The 18,637-nt window shown below is 40.4% G+C and overlaps 1 protein-coding gene across 3 annotated transcripts in view; it reads right to left on the bottom strand.

Moving 5' to 3' along the window:
- ncalda (neurocalcin delta a) overlaps positions 1–18,637 on the bottom strand; it is a 66,220-nt gene that overhangs the window by 13,709 nt on the left and 33,874 nt on the right. For all 3 annotated transcript variants that reach the window (XM_080307764.1, XM_026185674.2, XM_026185675.2), the window contains one exon: positions 447–856. In XM_080307764.1, the coding sequence (XP_080163890.1) occupies positions 447–824 (378 nt within the window). In that variant the 5' untranslated portion in view covers positions 825–856. The remainder of the gene's footprint in view (positions 1–446; positions 857–18,637) is intronic.

Below are 18,637 nucleotides of genomic sequence, written 5' to 3'. Positions count from 1 at the left end.
GGGCAAGAAATAATAGAACCTGCAAGCCAAAAGGATACTGAAAGCGATGTAGCCAGTGTGGATTAGGCTGAGCCCGAGTTCCATTTGTTCCTGTAAAAGGTGTGGAGCAGAGGGAAAATCTGCTCTTCTCCTATCATGACAGGGCTACAAGCCATATATAAGATGGAGCTGAGCTAATTAATCTCTGACTGTTTCCAAAACTGCTTTTACTTGGCAGCACAATGAATGTTTCCAATCAATCCAAGTGTACCTTTTAAGTACACTGACATTTTAATGCTGGCAATAAATAAGGGCCTGAATGACGTAGCTCTCAAAAATCATGTCAATGTGGAGTCACATCCAGCACCATGAAGAGTGCTGGAGGCCACAGTGATGTTAGATGTTCTCCTTGGTAGGAAATTTTCTGTATTTTAGACACTTTTCCACAATCTACACAGAAGACTCACCTGCACAATCTCCAGCATCTCAGCTTTACTGATGTACCCGTTCCCGTCCAGGTCGTACATACTGAAGGCCCATTTCAGCTTCTGCTCCAGCTTGCCGCGCGACGTCACACTCAGCGCGATGATAAACTCCCGAAAGTCTATTGTCCCATCCCCGTTAGCGTCGAACGTGCGGAAGACGTGTTCGGCGAACTTTGAAGCGTCTCCGTAGGGGAAGAAGTTACCGTAGATCTTCTTGAACTCCTCCATGGAGAGGTTCCCGCTGGGGCAGTCCCTGAGGAAGCCCTTGTACCACTCCTGGATCTCGTGCTCGGTGAAGTCGGTGCTCTCCAGCAGGTCCTGCATCACCTCAGGGCGGAGCTTGCTGTTCTGCTTCCCCATGTCGTCGGTCCTGTCAATCACTCAGCTCACAGCTGGGAACACAGAGAAGACAACGAGCTTGATTTTGAGATGTGACAAAAGTAATAATGTATTTTCTAGTGCTTTTAGCGTTAACCGCTGCAACCATCTTTGTATTTTCCCATAACTCCATGAGTCATGTTACACATCCACGAAGAACAAATGTCTATTAGTGTGAGACATTCAATGAAAAAAAGTTTTGCAAGGGCGACTGTTGCATACATTTTTCCACTGAAGAGTTGCTCAGTTTAGACCTGTGCTGTGTTATCAACTAGTAAAATCAAATGTGTCTGTTTTTCTTTATAAAGCACAAGTTCATATTTGGACTATCAGCTACACAGATGAGCTAGCTGCTGTCTCCTTTAGTAGCTTCGCCTGATATGAAGCAAAAATGTAAGCAAGCCCCTCAGACGTTACGTTGATCACTCCTTTTTTAAAACTAATGGAACTTTCCATGGAAAATAAAAATAGCTCTGTGGACCCTGAGTGCACACAGCACCAAAAGTACATGGATTTAATTACTCTATAAAATCTCCGCAAACACACTTAACTGGCTTAGATGCGCTGGAAGGAAAAGGCAGTACAGTCAAATGATTTGGAGACTGATCTGCTTAACAAACATCGTTCAGATTCATAACCTCTCGAGAAAGACAATTTCTCTATTGTCTTCCTGGAACTTGTGATATCAGTGTTTGCGGTCCAGGGCCCGTATCCCTAAAGATTCTGAGAATCCTCTCAGAGAGCTCCTAACTTAACCTAAAAATTCCTTGCCAGGAGTTTTAGCTTAGAAGTGATTCCAGAACATTTTCAGTGAACTCTGAGCAAGGAATGGATGGAAAATCCTATCTTAGTGAGGAGGTGTGGTTGACCCCGTTGCTAGGTATGAGTCATCATTTCAAAAGCCGTGATTGGTTGATCCTACAAGTTTGATGGAAATGAGCTTTTGGTGATAATGAGCAAAGGATGTACCCTCAAATCAATAAACATATTATATACTCTAATCTTATGCTGACTGTAATTGTAAATAATATTTCACATTCAAGAAAATATCTGGAAAATGAATAGTAAGCTGTAGGGGTTATAGCCATTAGAATCTAAAATATGTGAAAACTTAAACTCATTACACCCTGTTCAAATAATGATTCGTGTCTTATTTGCTCATATTAATATCCTAGCTGGCACATTTTGTACTTTCACTCCCATATGGACCCCGTTGAAAACAAGATGGCCTATCTCAAGAGGCTGTCCTTAATGAAGTAGAAATCACAACGTTACAAGTCCAGTGTGGTCTTAACGAGGGTAACACGGCTCAGCTTTTAGCAATGTCTGTGATTGCAGACCCAAGTCATCACTGCTGCATTGTTGCATTTTCCCGGTTGCCAAATACCTCGGGGTTGTGATTACTTTCGTCTCCGGTGTAATAGCGTTGTGGCGTCGAGTTGGTGAAGTAATTGCATCTCTAAGGAGATCCACCACAAACATGATTCCTGCACGATCCAATCTGTAGCATCTCAATAATTCCCTGTCATCCAGTGTTTGCAGGACATCTCTCCTGCCTCTTCTGTTGGCCATTTTGTGCAGCTGCTTAGGGGAACTCCTAAGCCACTAAAAGTCCTCTTCCCTGCTCTTAGCAGATCTCGCCTTAGGAGCCCTTTTAAGCGCTAGGAATCTTGAGGAATAGCTTTTATATTAACTGGGATTGTCGTGTCACTTTTAGGGGAAATTCTAAGAAAACGTCATGACTCTGAGAATTTTCTTAGAATTTGGCCGCTAGGAGCCACTTTTTGCACAAAGATTCTTTAGGGATACGGGCCCAGATCTTTATAAAGAGGTTAAAGCTTTACGATCCCCATCTGCAGGCTCTGAGCTGAAATGTTCATGTAAAATGAGAATGTTTACTTAAAGTAGCGACAATGATGATTCATTAACTGGGCCTTTATTTGAGCTAGAGCAAATGGACCATTGTATTACTTTTAAGACAGTAAAAGCGACGGCGCTCATAAAAGCTGCTCATTAGATTTCGTGTTGAGCAATTGGTGACTGCTGGCTAAGAAGATCATGAAACTTCTCAGGGAGCTGATGTTTATTTGTGTATTTACTTTATTCTTTTATGTGTCTTTAAATCACCCAGTATTTCACTGTTTCCTAGTTAGGCTATATAAAATGAAAATGCTTAACAGCTGGGTCATTCAAATACCCAAGCACACTGTTTCTTCTTAAAATGTCCACTCCCAAGCACAATCGTGTTATATAATGCCACTTTTGTTTTGTCTGCAGTCAATTATGATATTATTTCTTGATGACGCGTTATTTATTTTCTTTCTTACTGCACTGGAGACTCAGTAAGGCATGGAAATACTAACAAATACAGCTTTTAAGTGGTCTTATCTGCCCTTTTGGTGACACAAACAGGAAGTGCTTGCTCCTAATCTCAGAGAGATTGCGCTCTCATTACACTAACTATAGTGTCAGTGTGTATGTGAGTGTACAATATATGCACAGGCATATTTTTCAGTATGAATGCAATCAAAGTATATTTAGAAGTACCAAGCTATGGTGACTGCATATGCTTTGGAATTCATGTGTTGAGGCTGTGTACATTTGTGTACAGTATATATTCAGCTCTGTGCGATGTGCTGTTAGGCCTGCCTTGGCCTGCACTCTGAAAAGGAAATTAGTCACTTATGTCTTCAAAACCACCATGAATAAAAGCATGTTTTAGGAAACCATAGGAAATGAAAGCCTCTTTTTTTACGTCACGACGAACAGCTCGTTCACAGTACTGAATACTGCAATCTCAGAGCGAAATGAGAACTAAAAAAAGAAGGTGACTTCTTTGCAGTCCCACCCACCAGCAAGTTCAGGTCATATCAAGGTATGACTAAGGCCGTCACCAAGGAAAAATATCCCCAGTGTAAGCAAGGCTATTTGAGAAGTGATAAGTTAAGTGAGTGCTGAATTATCTGAGCTGCAGCCGTGCTCTAAATCATGGTACAATAACCAGGCAGGCGCTATAGAACAGCTACCACTTCTCTTCAGTAAACATGGCGATGAAAAGTGCCCTGATGCTTGGGGTGCTATGGTCATAATCAACTGCTTGAGTACCATGTGACTGATGACACTTATACAATCGCCTTTGTTTACTTTTTATTAAACGACTTCTGCTAACACGTAGGGCACAACAAAGAACTGCAGTGGACTGAAAATGTGGGCCGGGGAGATGTTAGCACATACAGCATGCGCGCTATAATCCCAAAGTATGAATTCTGACAAAAGTTAAACAGGACTAAATGGTCAAAAACTTTACAGCGGTGTCAAAGAGTATGCAGGGCTTGAACTTCTCTCCTTTTTGTTTGTCACACAGCTGTTTCTCTAGCTTTTCTGTGAGCAACCAAACGCAGCGGTACGAAGGCCTACGGCAAGAGAATGTCCCCATATCTAAACAATTATCACGTCTTGCCTCATGATATTACAGCTGGCTTTTTCTCTCCGAGTGGCCAATATAAACACTGTATTTCCAACATGGTCAGACACCACAAATTCATTTTCTTTTTCTTTCCAACTGCTCTAAAAAACAGCAGCTATGCAAGCAGCACTAAAGGTGGTCCTAAGCCCAGCTGCACTTTGAGCTACATTCTTAAGATGCGAGGCCGACATCTTAAGATGTCTACGGAATAAAGATGCAACAGCAAGATGTCCATTATAATTTCAGGCCTCAGTGAGACTGGATGCATTCAGACTTATATCATGTTCAATGTTGCAAACAAGATCAGAAGTTTTACAATTAATATTTAAGGGAACATGAATCCAGCAGCAGGTAATGGAAATAACATTGGTATTTATCCAGTATATATACTGGGAATTGTGTGTGTCTTTAGAGAATTTCACTGCAACCTATCACATATGGTAGATATTACACTGTGAAGGTGTAACATCTACCATAGAGAGATGCTGCTAATGTAACCAAATGTGGCTGCAAAGCTTGTACAGAATATGAAACATTAAGCTATTTGTTTCTACACCAAGTCTTTAGTTACAATTTTGACACTATTCGGAAATAAAAATGAAGCAGTGCTTACTTTCAGGTGGTTTCTTCAGTGTGCAATGGTGCACTCTCTTTTATTAGATGATTCATAGAAAGAAATACATTCAAGGCCTTTAAAATTAAATGAAAGGAAATGACGGACACATGTGATTTTTCATTTTTCTTCTTTGAAGCAGGTGAAGCTGAACAAAGGTTTTGGTTGAATAACTTTCAAAAGCTCTGACTTAGTGCCAATTACCACACTGACCGAATGTCAGCAACGGACCCTCGGAGCGGTTACACCAGAGTCTGTCGCCAAGCACTTCACCTAATGAAATCCACAGCCGTGACCCTGTCTGCTGCTCTAACACCAGCCTGCGTACACACACAGACACATGCACACTTACAAATCTGTAATTAGTGACCCACTGTGCCCTGTCACCTGCTATTTCCAGCGCGTACATATACGCTCACACAGCCCACTCACCCCACACACCGCTGCAGCCATGAAACCACTCTGCCAGTCCCGATGACATGCTTAGCCAACCGAGGATGCTCCTGGCAACCCACTTGATGATGACATGGATTTTCAGCTGAAGCCTGTATGTGTTTTTTTCTGGACCACTGGAAGTTCTACGTTTTGTGGTGGTTTCATCTTCATGTGGTCTTTTTTTTAATGACCAAAAAGTTCCTCAAGGAGAGAAAAAACAAAACTGGCTACTTCTATAATGGATAGCGATTCTTGCGAGTAACATTATCATTAATAAATTCGTGTTATTGAAAAGTGATTTTCGCTATCCTTGGTAAAAATACACAAAGGGGAGTGTAAAACTCTGATCTAAAGGCCTGGCAATCCTTAGGACAACAAATCAGATAGATGTCTATGTATATGTACTGCAATGTGCACAAAGGATTGACAGCAGCTGACATTAAAACGAGTAGGCACTGCTGAGTGACAGGACACGTGTCAGAGCGTCTCAAGGCTGCTGCATCCTTCAGTGTGCTCTTCAGAACGTCAGACAGTGGAAAAGCTGGTTTCTTGCATTTCAGGCTGGGGGTGCTAAGTCCTCATAATATGTCCTCCAAAAAAGCCTACACTCTTGTGTTAGATAGGCTAATAGATGGTCCCATTTGAGTTTTGGGCTTCTTCTAAGCTTTACTGTAAGCTGTAGTTCCAAGCATGCCTAGGAACCCACTGTCATGAGCAGATTATCTACTGTGTGGAAGATGGATAGTGGTCCTGGATAGTGGATCCAGGCCAACGTTAGTGATTTTTGCTGGATTTTAAGACGTTTAAACTCTAGCAGTGACCTGTAGTAGTCGAAATTTTTCAGGTTTTCATCCTAGATGTCTTTTTATGATAATCAGTTGCAGGTTAAGCAAACAGGGTAAGGATCTTATCTTGGTTTCTAATTACTACACATGGAAAACCTTGAAGGTAATGTAGTGACATCCAATTTCAGCCTCAATGTAAACACAGGGATTAAGTGGTTCCAAGGCACAATGGGGGCTTGGCTTAATCACTGACACTGGGTAAGAGGTAGGCTGTGTGTTGGACATGGCGTCGGTCCAGATACTAACACTCAGACCTTCACGATCACATCCTCACCTCCGCTGCTAGGATCACCAATTAATCTAACATGCATGTCTTTGGATTGTTTGAGGAAACTGGTGCGCTTGGAGAGAAGCCACGCAGGCACAAAAAGTTCAAGTGAGAGCATCAAAGACACTTTTACTGTTGAATATGACTTCAGAAATTGACTTCTACTTCATCAGTTGATTTATTTTAGTTGTTGTAGGGAGAGGGAGACAGCAGCTGCAGCATTCTTTAAACACCAAATGAACTATCATTCAAAATGAGCACAGTCATTCAGATTGAAGTAAAGTCTATGCACATCTGGTTGACTACGGCTTGGATTCACATTCACAATTTACAGTCCTTTCAGCTTTGCTGAAGAGACTTTCTGATCACTTCCCCGGTGGACAAAATCATTTCTTTGTAAAACAAAGGTTGCAATCAAATTGTATGAACATGTTTATGAGACAAGTGAAAGAAGAGAATACATATTCAGTAAATATTTGTAGTATCGATATGAATCTTATAGAGTCTTTCATCTTTTTCCTCTTTGATTCATAAACTCCTCACCTTTCTCTTGCACCTTGTTTTTCCATTATTTAAATGCTCTTCATCCTCAGCATTATTTCAACCTACACAGGACCAGCTCTCTCTTATGAGGCAATTCCACTGCAGTTACCATAGTAACATTCAGCAAAATCATAGAGCCATTGATGAGATTTCTGGCTGCATGCACAGCAGACACATGCACATGGGTAAAAAAGCACACACACACACACACACACACACACACACACACACACACACACACACACACACACACACACACACACACACACACACACACAGTACTCTCAATCAAATACACTGTGCTCTGTGTGTAGGTGTATGATAATGGTGGGGGGTGCAGAAATGTGAGGTGCAGTACCAACTGTGGTTAACTGCTAAACAAATTCAAAAAAGGTAATAAAATGTTAAAATGGAAAGAGAAAGTCAAATAACCGTAATCACAACTGGGTAAAATTGGCCAACGCTACAGTGGTCTGCATGAATCCTCCATTTGAAGCATCCATTCAGTTTTTTATACACCGATCAATTCCAGATAGAGACGTGCAGCTTGGTAACTACAGTTCTTAATTCCTTGAGGGATGTAAACAGGAAATCTAATGCTGCAACATCTTGAGGCCAGATTTCTTTTTGTCTATTGCTGTCTCATACGTGCCATTCTTCTCATGCTTGCATTCACACTGACACGTACGACTACATGCACAAGAAATACCTGCGTGGTGGACCTGGAGCTGTCAAAAAGTCGAGTGGAGAATGATGCGCACTTCTCATTCTCAGTATTTGCAATCTTTGCTGCGTAGCAGAAGAGGAGGAAGCAGCAAGCAATTTTTGTCCAGAAGGAGGAATATACTGCAGATGGTAATATAAATGTTAGCTAGCTACGTTTATCTTTTTTTTTTTAAGACACTGATGTCTGTGGATTGGTTTGCTGTTTAGATGTCACCATAGCTGTTGCACAGAATAATACATGGTCTAATAAGCATGATGAATGTAGAATTTTAAGGATTGATACCAGTATCGATATTTGGCAATGTAAAAATCAGATATTCTCATAAATCTGTCGATGCTGTTTTGGGTTTTTTTGTGTTTGCGGTGTTCCAAACATCTGCATTGCCAACAGGGAATTTGCAGAATATCATCTGGTGGATAAACTATGCAAAATCAACATGGTTGAAGGGTGTTTCTCCTGCCTCTTCTTTACTTTTTTAATTTGATTGTTTGCTTGTTATATAGTTAATATCGGCCGATACTGTCGGCCTGCAGATAAATCGGTCAACACTTACACTCTGTGCAGTAAGTAAATAGTATACATGGAAAACAAGACGAAAGTGTACTAGCAACCCCCCCAAACTGAGGCACAATGTTTTTATTCACATAAAATCAGCTGGATGTTCTGAGTCCTGAAGCAAACAACATATCAACAGCCCATTCTTCCTAAAGTGTACATTATGAACGATTACAGATAAAATATTTTTACAGTAAAACCCAAACTATACCTAAACTGCCCCAATAGCTGCCCCTTATTGAAATCACAAGCAGCAGCACTGCACCAGTTGCCCGTGTAGACAGAATCTTGAATGGAGAAGACTAACAAAAATAAATGTGTGGATTTTAAGATGTGGGCTTGCTGTGAAAACCTGATAACTCTGGAGAAACAATAGTTGTCTCACAAGTAAGGAGGTAAATTTTTCCAGGTTTTCTCACCAAATATGCCACGAGATGTTGAATTTTTCTTTTTAAATGAAGTCGAAAATTGTTGCTTGAAATATTGTTTTAGCTGTGTTCTCTATAATTTCCGTTCCTTTCTTACACACTGACCATTTTGAGAAAAACATACAGTTAATGAACAAAATCTACCAATTCATTTAGTCATTGTTTCTTAAAAGTAAAAAAAAAAAAATTACTCTAAAAGACGTTGCTGTTATTTTGCAATTTGTGATAAAATGATGTTCTATTTCTTCAACCAATCCAATAAAATTAGCTAATTAGCTTAACTGTATCTTCTAATTCAACCTTGTAAATCCAGTTTTTCACGAATGCCTGGGTGGTATAAATGACTATAACACCTTGGAGAACAGGTACAGCTATCAATGCAATGTAGTTGGAATCATTTGTATTGTAATTAACTTTCACTGGTATCTTGGTTTCCAAAACTGAAGCGTGCTGAATTAGCTAATCACATCAGACTAGCACAGTAGTGAACTCACTGTGTTTACCGTTTTATTCCCTGGCTATCTTTTAACAGGGACTAGACTGTAAAAAAGAAAAACAGAATCTCAAAATTGCTAGTTTTCCTCCCATGTTGGAAAAAATGTTGGTACAAAGTGGCATTTGGTAACTGGTAGCTGGTTAGCATGCTAATTCACCAGATTACTATCTAGTATATAGATTGTAATTTCAATCAGAAGCCGTAGTAGTATTTCTAGGGTAAAACTGAAGCGCTGCAATGTAACAAGTTTGTAGAACTGGGCTGTGATGCCTACACACAGGGATGCAGTCACACATGGAATACCTGGGATGCTTAACTCCATGTAACTCATTTGCTTATACAGATACAGATCCTGTTTTTATGTCAGGATCCAAAGACTGCTGTTCTCTTTGGATCTGTTGAAGCTATATCAGAGAGTTCTGTCAGTTTTACTCCCTATCACCTCAACTCGTACATACACTGTCTGACTCGTACAAGGGTGGCTGTAGCTCAGGCGGTAGAACAGGTCAGGTTTCAACTGATTGAAAGGTTGGTGGTTCAATTCCTGGCTTCCCCTAGTCTGCATGCCAAATATCCTTGGGCAAGATACTAACCCCAAATTGCTCTCTGATGCATCCATCGGAATATGAACGCGTGTGAATGTTACCTAGAAAAATGTCACTTAGAAAAATGTGCTAGTGTGAATGGGGCTATATAGGAACCAGTCCATTTACCATTTACACTATAATACATGGAATCCGTGTTATGCAATGGTGATGTTATTGATAAATGTGGCAAACAAATATGAGATTTTGAGTATAAGATACAGAAACCTGTTCTAAAAGGTTTTCATTAAGTGCAGGGATACTTCATTTGGAAAGCTTTCTTCTATTTGCTAAAGCACTTTGCATGACACTGCTAATTTTTAATTCATAGGGCTTTTATTATATTATATTTATATGCCGCATATATCTGAATGGAAAGTGCAGATGCAAAATCTGCACTTGGGAGAGCAGTTTGGGATGCAACCCCTGAATAAAACATATATATTCATCGGATCTCCAAGAGACTGTGAGGTGCAAATATAAAGCAGTCATTTTGTTGTTTTTAGGAGAGTGACTGAAAAAGAAATGGCAGTATTGTTAAAAAAAGAGAGAGAGAAAGTTTCCCATGTTTTTTTTAGAAACATCTGCAGCAGTTTAAGTCTCCAGAACAATGGACAGCAGGAATGAAAGGGGAGGGGGAGTACAACAGAGAAGGACACACAAAAATAGACATTAAAATAAGAAAGAAAATGCTGAGGAATGGATGACTACTCTTTCTGCTTATATCCTGCTGAGCCTGAGGAAACCCACCTCCTGCCCCAGCAGGAAAACTGTACAACAATTCAAATTATTCATCACTTAACTTGGGGGGGTTAAGGCCTTTGGTACATGTTTCAAATGAATCTTCATTAACTACAGTAGTAAGGCAAATCTCTAACCAGTCTGTAACTTCCACTGGTACCAAAGAGGCCTCCAACTGGCTAGTCAGCAGGTGGATAGAAGGTGACTCTAAAACCTTTAAAGTAGGACGTGTGAGTTTGCAGCAGTTGGAGTGAAGTCTGTCTTTCTAGGATCGAACTCCTTGTTTCGTCTCAGTTTGTTTGGCTCTTTCCCGTTAAGTCGCTACCAAACCAGAGACAGCATTTGAAGTCTTGTCACATTGATTGTTGCTAGCTGGTTAGCTGCCCACGATCGTTATTTTCAGCTGTTATACTTTTAAAAGGCCTTCTTAGTCTTCATTAGGTTGCTATGGTAACAGACCTGATAGCGGGTGGATGAGTAGGCAACCGCACACACTGTAGTGTCTATTGATTTAGGAGCAAAAGGAGCGATCCAGTGAGATGCACAAGATGACACACTTCCTCAAGTCAATTTTATAATCAGCTTAAAGGTTATGTAATTCAATCTGTGAAGCTGCAGTGCAGAGATCTGTGGCCATGCTAAAGGTATTAAACATTAATTAATTTTAATAATTATTTATACAGGCTTGTTTATTTGCATTAGATGTACAAATGTATGATGGCCCAATGAATCTGTAGAATAACAACAACATCTCAGCTCAACTATTTTGACTGTTATGAGAATCAGGTCTGGTTGCATGCCTGTGTGGAAAACTGTTCTTCTCTTCTGTGTCCGAGAGAAAACGACCCCTGCCTTGTACTCCGAGGTCGTGTCTAATTTGCTTGGCTCTCCATCTGTGTAGCCCTGGTGGGAGCGCTCTGTCTGCCTGGCACTAGATCATTGGACCTGCTAAATTGGTTGGATGACTAACTCCTGGGGCCCAACAGGGGGAAACAGAATAGATGTCTGCCCTGCTGTTATTGTGGTGATTACGTCTGAGGTCTGCTGCTAAATTTCATACAAGTGAGTTTTCTCAAATCCCAAACAGACCCCATTTAGCTCAGCTACTGAGCTTTGCACTGTTACACAGCTCTGTGGGTAGAGGTTGTCTTTGTCAGAGATAAAAGCCCAACTTCAGCTTGGAAGCTAATTGAGCTAAACCTAAATCTATGAACTTGCTTAAAACTCTACAGTCACTTTTCTATTGCACATATATTTTAACCCTTGTATGGTGTTCAGGTCTGTGAGACCCGTGTTCAGTTTTTTTCAAAAGAAAAATTAAACAATTAATTATTTTTTCACGTGTAAATGTGTTGTGTCTTTCCACTCACTCCACTTGATTATAACTGATTTATTTATAACATTTTATATAAAAGAAAAACGAGAAGCACATTAATTCATAAATGTGATCTAACAAAGTTAAAGGGAAAAAATTAACCATGTTTGCTGTTCATATGTCTTGTAATTGGGATGAAGTAAACATCTGTTGAGTAATTTAACATAAAATTGTTTGATAGTGTTAATTTGGAAAGCCAAAACTCTAGCGGGTCCACCAGACCCATGAACACTGGCTGAGTAACAAAAATACGAACACCACACAAGGGTTAATACAAGAACCCAATGAAAGGTCCTGAGATCCTAGCTATTTCATTCTACCGTATGCCTATTTCAGTTATTAGCGCATACATTTATAGGTAACTATAATTTGTGATTAATAATAAAGTATAATGTTAGTGATGGTGATTATAAAGCGTTACCAAGAAAACTTCACGGTGCTGTGTACTACCACATGACAGCACTGTGGAATAAACCTTTAAATGTTCTCCTTCAGACGAGTCAGGACAGCTAATGGCACAAGTTCATAGTGACATCCCAGAGAAAGCAGCAGAGGATGACAAAATAGCACTCTAAGAATAGCAGTCGCACTGAAATCATTCCAGAGTTGGACTAGAACACAAACTTGACGTAGAAATCACCCAAATTTCCAAGATTTATGGTATCACGGCTTTTGACTTTCATGGACTGATTCCCAGAAGTTGCATGTGGTCGGTTTACATTGTCATAACTGGTGCAGACATCAGTTCCCAGATCCACATGGATCTGGGAAAAATCTGAACTAGATGTCAACCTCTTATTCCACGCAAAAGGAAGAGAACAGATTAAGCAGCTTGACATTTTTCCATCACTATAATGTCAACTTTTGCCTGTGTTATTCTTTTCTTTCCAAGTGAATTTTCCGTACGAATGACGGCTGATAACAAGAAAGAAAAGCACCTGCTCAGCAGCGATAGAGTGACATGGCTGTAAACTGTGCTGAACTGAAACTGATAAAAGCTGTTTGCAGAGTAATTATAGGAGCAGCTGGGGAATGCACGTCTGTTACAGGACTGAGGGTGCGGCCTGTAACACTGTATGCATTAATGAGAGAAAGAGTGGGAAGAGAGAGAATGTGACGTGGGCAAAGCCTGAGTCTGGAGATGGTTCTGACTGAAGAATGCCCCTGGGGATGCAACAAAGCTGGCTCTGCTTCCTGTGGTGTAAGAAAATATAGAAACAGGATATAACATCACGGAAAATAACAAACAGCAGGGAAGTTACATCACAGTGTGAAGGTCAGGGGTCAGGATTAACCCGGGGAACCGGGCTGTGTTGAAGAGAGATTTTGGGGCATTAAGATTTCTGGATATTCAGACTGTCAGTCAGCTTGAATAAGTCTGTGTTGTTCCAAGTAAACTGACATTTTCTAACTGTTTGATATTAACATAATTTGCTTTAGTTTTAATGGAGCTTAATCCTGTACATTTCAATCTGTTGCCAAGTTAAGAAAGATATTTTAGGTTTGTGGCAGCAGTAATAACGACGGCCCTTTGTTTGACAGAAGAGAAACAACCGCAGGAGCTAGCTAACCAACAAAAGCCAATATATTTATTATTAAAAGTAAAGCACCTGACGTGGTCTGCAAGAACAAAAAGAATATCTTGCACAGTATCTGAGGCTCTTATTTTGAAACAGTGAACATTTGATTCCAAGACTGGAAATAAAGCCTGAAATTTATACTTATTTATGCAACAGGTTGTTTAATTTAAACATGTGCAGATTGAAGGATTTAGATATTGTTAATCATCTTTACATCAGCCTCCTGGTTTAAAGTATTTCTTTCTTATCTTTCTGTGTTTCTTTCTTTTCCACATGTCGCTTAGATGAGTTCACCTGTGCAGTAGGCCAGACTGGGTTTTGTAAATGTCAAGTTTACTGCAACATTTTTTCCCCTTTTGCTATGACTGGTATGTGGCTTTGTAAATACTCTCCCTCCCGCACTGATGTGAACATTCTGCGGACAGCCTTCTTTGCAGAATGATGTCTGCCAGCCTAGACGTCCACTATCTTTATTTGCTGTTTGGAAAAATGACATAATAACACTGATATATACTGATCTCACAGACACAGACATAACCACAGACAGACACACACATGCACACGGAAATCTCTCTTTGCCCTTCAGCGGGAGATAAAAGCTGAGTAACCATCAAACGCACAAGGTTACCACCTGTGATGATGAGGCAGAACAAAGGAGACACACATTATTGTGCGTGAGTGGAAAACAGCCACTGCAAACTGCATTAAGAGGTCAGTGTATCGTAAAACGTTAACCACAACTGTGCTCAGTGTCGTCTGTTACTGGCAGTAAAAAGGCGCTACAACGTAAACGCAGACGCAGCTAAGTGATGTTGAATCGTTTCAAAATCTATGTTTATGTTTTTTTCTCCAAAAAATAAAAAATGTAAAATGTCGTCACAAAGACAGAGCTGGGAGACACTGGGCCTCAGTCGCAAATATGTGAAACTGAATCAGCCAGAAAAGGCAGAGCTTTCTAAAGTGTTTCCTCTGGAGTGGTTAAAAAAAGCTGCAATACTCGAGAGTTTTTAATGAATGTGTTTAAAAAAAACAACACAAAAAAACCACTTACAGATTACAAATGTGATCACAATCGCAGTGTCAGACTGCCTGGACTTTTAAGAAAGTGAAAGTGTAGTAATCTCTGTTTTTTAATGTTTATAATATCCCAAAGTCCAATTTGAAGCTTTGACAAGTAAATACAAATAACATTTCAAATGCACATTAATACATGTTATGTTTTAGATTTACAGAAAAAAAAACTACCCAAAGATTTTTAAGAACAAGTTAATATCGACTGAAGAAGGACCAAAGATGCAAGAGGAAATTACTGTGTAGATAACTGATCACACATTATGAAGGAAAGTCATGAACAGGATTTGTCATGTGGAAAAAGACACTCATAATCTATGGTAGACTAATCTGTGTGGATTTACAGCAGTTCTGTAACAGCTCACCTTTAATAAACGGCTTGAGATCAGATTTTCCAACCCGATATTTAAATTCAGCATTTTTTTAGTGACAATTCGATGATAGCACTCATCTGCTTATGCCTCACATACCCTAGTAAGGCATGCATCCTGCCTGCCAAAGGTCTCTGCGAGCACTGAGGAATTCCAAGTAGCTATGGATGTGAGATTCATCACGTAGTTGCCACCCAGTTATTTGGATCATTCCTGATGGGATATAATTTACTGTCTATACTGTGAATTATTAAGTGCATCTGGTGTGAAATTTAGAAAAACAGAAAAAAAACTTTAAAACTAAAAAAATCTTATTAAGGACATCTCATCGCAATATGTAACATTTTGTTTGCTGTTGTTCTTGTATAAAATATTTGTTTCATGATTATTTCTGACTACAAATGAGAGGAAAACATATATTACTCTTTTTGAACGTTACTTTTGTGACCAGGACAATAACATTACACAAAAGCAAAGTTTGAAAAAAGATAATGCTGATGGTCTGATCAGACCGACAACAGTAAGAGCCACTTATTTATACCACATTCATTTCTTTCAAGCTCTCAATTTTTAAGCAACACATTTGACTTGGGGCAGCACAGTGGCACGGTGGTTAGCACTGTTGCCGCACAGCAAGAAGGTCCTGAGTTCAATTCCACCATCAGGCCGGGGTCTTTCTGTGTGGAGTTTGCATGTTCTCCCCGTGTTTGCGTGGGTTCTCTCCGGGTACTCCAGCTTCCTCCCACCGTCCAAAGACATGCAACTTGTGGGGATAGGTTAATTGGATAATCCAAATTGCCACTAGGTGTGAATGTGAGTGTGAATGGTTGTCTGTCCCTATGTGTTGGCCCTGCGACAGACTGGCGACCTGTCCAGGGTGTACCCCGCCTCTCGCCCAATGACAGCTGGGATAGGCTCCAGCGCCCCCCGCGACCCTGAAAAGGACAAGCGGAAGCGAATGGATGGATGGATGGATGGACGTTTGACTTGCTTTTGTAGCACTTTGTGTTATTTTCAATCCTCACCGTGTGTGCTTCTAAGCTCCTCATCTGAGTCAGGCCATCGGTCTCTACTCAAATATTCTGAGCTCGTTTTCTAACGGCATCATCGTCTGCATCTTGCTAACATGAAACGCTATGTTGCATCACATGGATGATTTTCTCTTTTGTTTAAAGACAGTCAACATTAAAGGTTTCTTTGTAGTAGAGCAAAATAAATAAATAAAACAACAACCCAACAAAATTATAGATTTTTATTTCAGACGGCCATCATTATTATCCTAAGTGAGTAAGCAACCACAATTATGTAGCGTCTGGCCAGTGTTGTTCTGCTGGCAAAAGTTTACTTTCTTAATACTTCACTGTATGAGAGCTGAAACTCAAGGACAACAAATACATTCGTGGAAGGAATGCCAAGACTGCTAACCACACATTCAAGAAATATGGAAATATTTAACTTGCAAAGCCCCCATGGGGAACGCAGCAAATAAGACGACTAAAGATAGAAAAGTAAAGTTTCTTGTGCTTTCACATTGTTTTACACCCTGAAGATAATTTACAAAGTGTAAGCAGAAAGTAGGAGTGTGCAGTGTAGTGAAATGAACTCAGATAAACATTCTCAAGCACACACAGAAAACTTCTCAGTAAACCTAAGACAAGTATTCTCCAGCGAGGAACTCCCATCTTTTGTGTCCCGCGTCTAGCATGACAGTGTGCGCGTGTGAATTCCATTCCGCGGCTAAAAATAGAACATCTGTTTCCCATAGTTCCTCCCCACCAACACACGGGAGCCTATAGACCACGGCCATCCTTCAAAAATGATCTGTGAGCGTAACCTTCTGTGGGACCTTTTAGCTGCAGGCGATCCTTCAGAGCCCTCTGCTCTCCTCTGGGGCTGGATTTCAGCTCAGTGACCTATGACCTCTTCATAAAGAAGCCCTTTGGAGAATGACAAAGAGCCTGACCGACCAGCTGTCCCTCTAAACCTCCATAATCACTTGTCTGTCAGCAAGCGCTCACTCAACATGTATATCACAGACATGAATGCATTCAAAAGGGAATGGGAGCTTAAAGTATCTGCACAAGCTGCTCTGGAGCACACTTTGTTTTTGGGATCAATTTATCACCGTTGCCATTCTCTTTTGTCCAACACATATAAACTGTCGCTCAAATAAAGCCTAAAAATAAATGTTAACACATTATAAGCAAAGTGTTTTTGCTTTTTCAATTAAAAAATTGAAAATCCAAATTGAAGACTGTCACTCCAGAGCAACTCTCGAAGCCACGGTGAAGTAATTCCGTCCATTAATAGACCTGTGGTCAAATATACTAACGTGTTGCACTAAAAAGTACTGTCGCTATTTACAGAGAGCGCAATCACAGACTGTAAGTGGTGGGAAATCTGAGATTTTTGCGACTTAACCTGTTTCATATGTTTTTCTGGGAGTTCCTTTTTCACAGGACAAAATATAAACAGAAGAATATTTAGATCACGCGCACAAATTGATTTAGAATGAACTGTGAGTGCACCAGTGAGTGTTCAGAAAACAGGGCAGCCTTTGCAAATCACCCATAAAACTAACCACACCTACGAGCGCCATTATGGGATTCCACTAACGCACTATTTTAGTCCGTTTAGGAAATCTGTCGTAAATGTCATAATTCTGACAGTCTTTGAAAATACCCAGGTCCCAGTGCTAGAAGCCTCTATTCTCAGACAGCCAGGCATGTAATAATGTATCCCATCTGGTCAATTATTAAAGTTGTTCATCTCAAGTGTGGCTGGAGTCCCTGCCTTGTGAATTCTTTCATCCTCTCCATGCACCTTGGAAGCAGGTGAAGTTGTGCCAGAAAATTTTTGCTGCGATTTTCCATCTGATCACAAAAGTCATACATAATCCAGTGTAACAGCACATTATTGCAGGGTCTTCACCTTATAATATAAAGCGCTTTGAGGAGACTCGGTTTGTGATTCAGTGCTACATAAATAAAACGGAATTGAATTGAATTAATAATGACATGAAAGGAAACGTGCTCTTGACAAGTAAAGACTAAATTCGACCTGTCTTTGCAACGACACTAACCAGAGTTTCCAGACAGACGTGCACCTTCTAAGTGCATGTACCAGCGGCAGCATAGACTGTTTGTTGGCAGTGACGGTGTAACAGTGCAGGTTAAAGAAAGCAATGTGCATCGATTGTGATGACAACAAAACACGGCTGTACGTAATGAATGTGCGACGCATCCATCTAGCTTGATGGCGCATTAACAGTCAATGAGCAGGAACGCTTCACCCAGAGCGAACTTCAAACTCAAACCACAACGCCTCGGCAGAGGAGTGTAATTGCCTCTTAAGTGGCCCGGTACTTTTTGTTTTGACCTTTGCGTTGAGTGCACGTAAAGTAGTGAAAAATGTCACAGCTGCCTAAGTGCAGTAATCAAAGCCACTGACATTTCCACACTCAAGTCAAACGTGTTTCTCGGCACCAGCTCCATCAGTAACACTGGGACACTACACACACACACACACACACACACACACACACACACACACACACACACACACACACACACACACACACAGAAACAAATAAATTCTGTCTGACTAAAAGTGCAACAGTGAATATCTATATTGTTATGCATATCTTTTAGATGTTAGCACTGATGCGAGTAGCACTCTTGCATGTTTATATGAGTGG

This window comes from Astatotilapia calliptera, chromosome 11 (genome assembly GCF_964374335.1).
Source record: "Astatotilapia calliptera chromosome 11, fAstCal68.1, whole genome shotgun sequence".
Classification (NCBI taxonomy): domain Eukaryota; kingdom Metazoa; phylum Chordata; class Actinopteri; order Cichliformes; family Cichlidae; genus Astatotilapia; species Astatotilapia calliptera.
The sequence above is the reverse complement of the archived record's forward strand: the minus strand, read 5'-3'. Positions and strand labels throughout refer to the sequence as shown.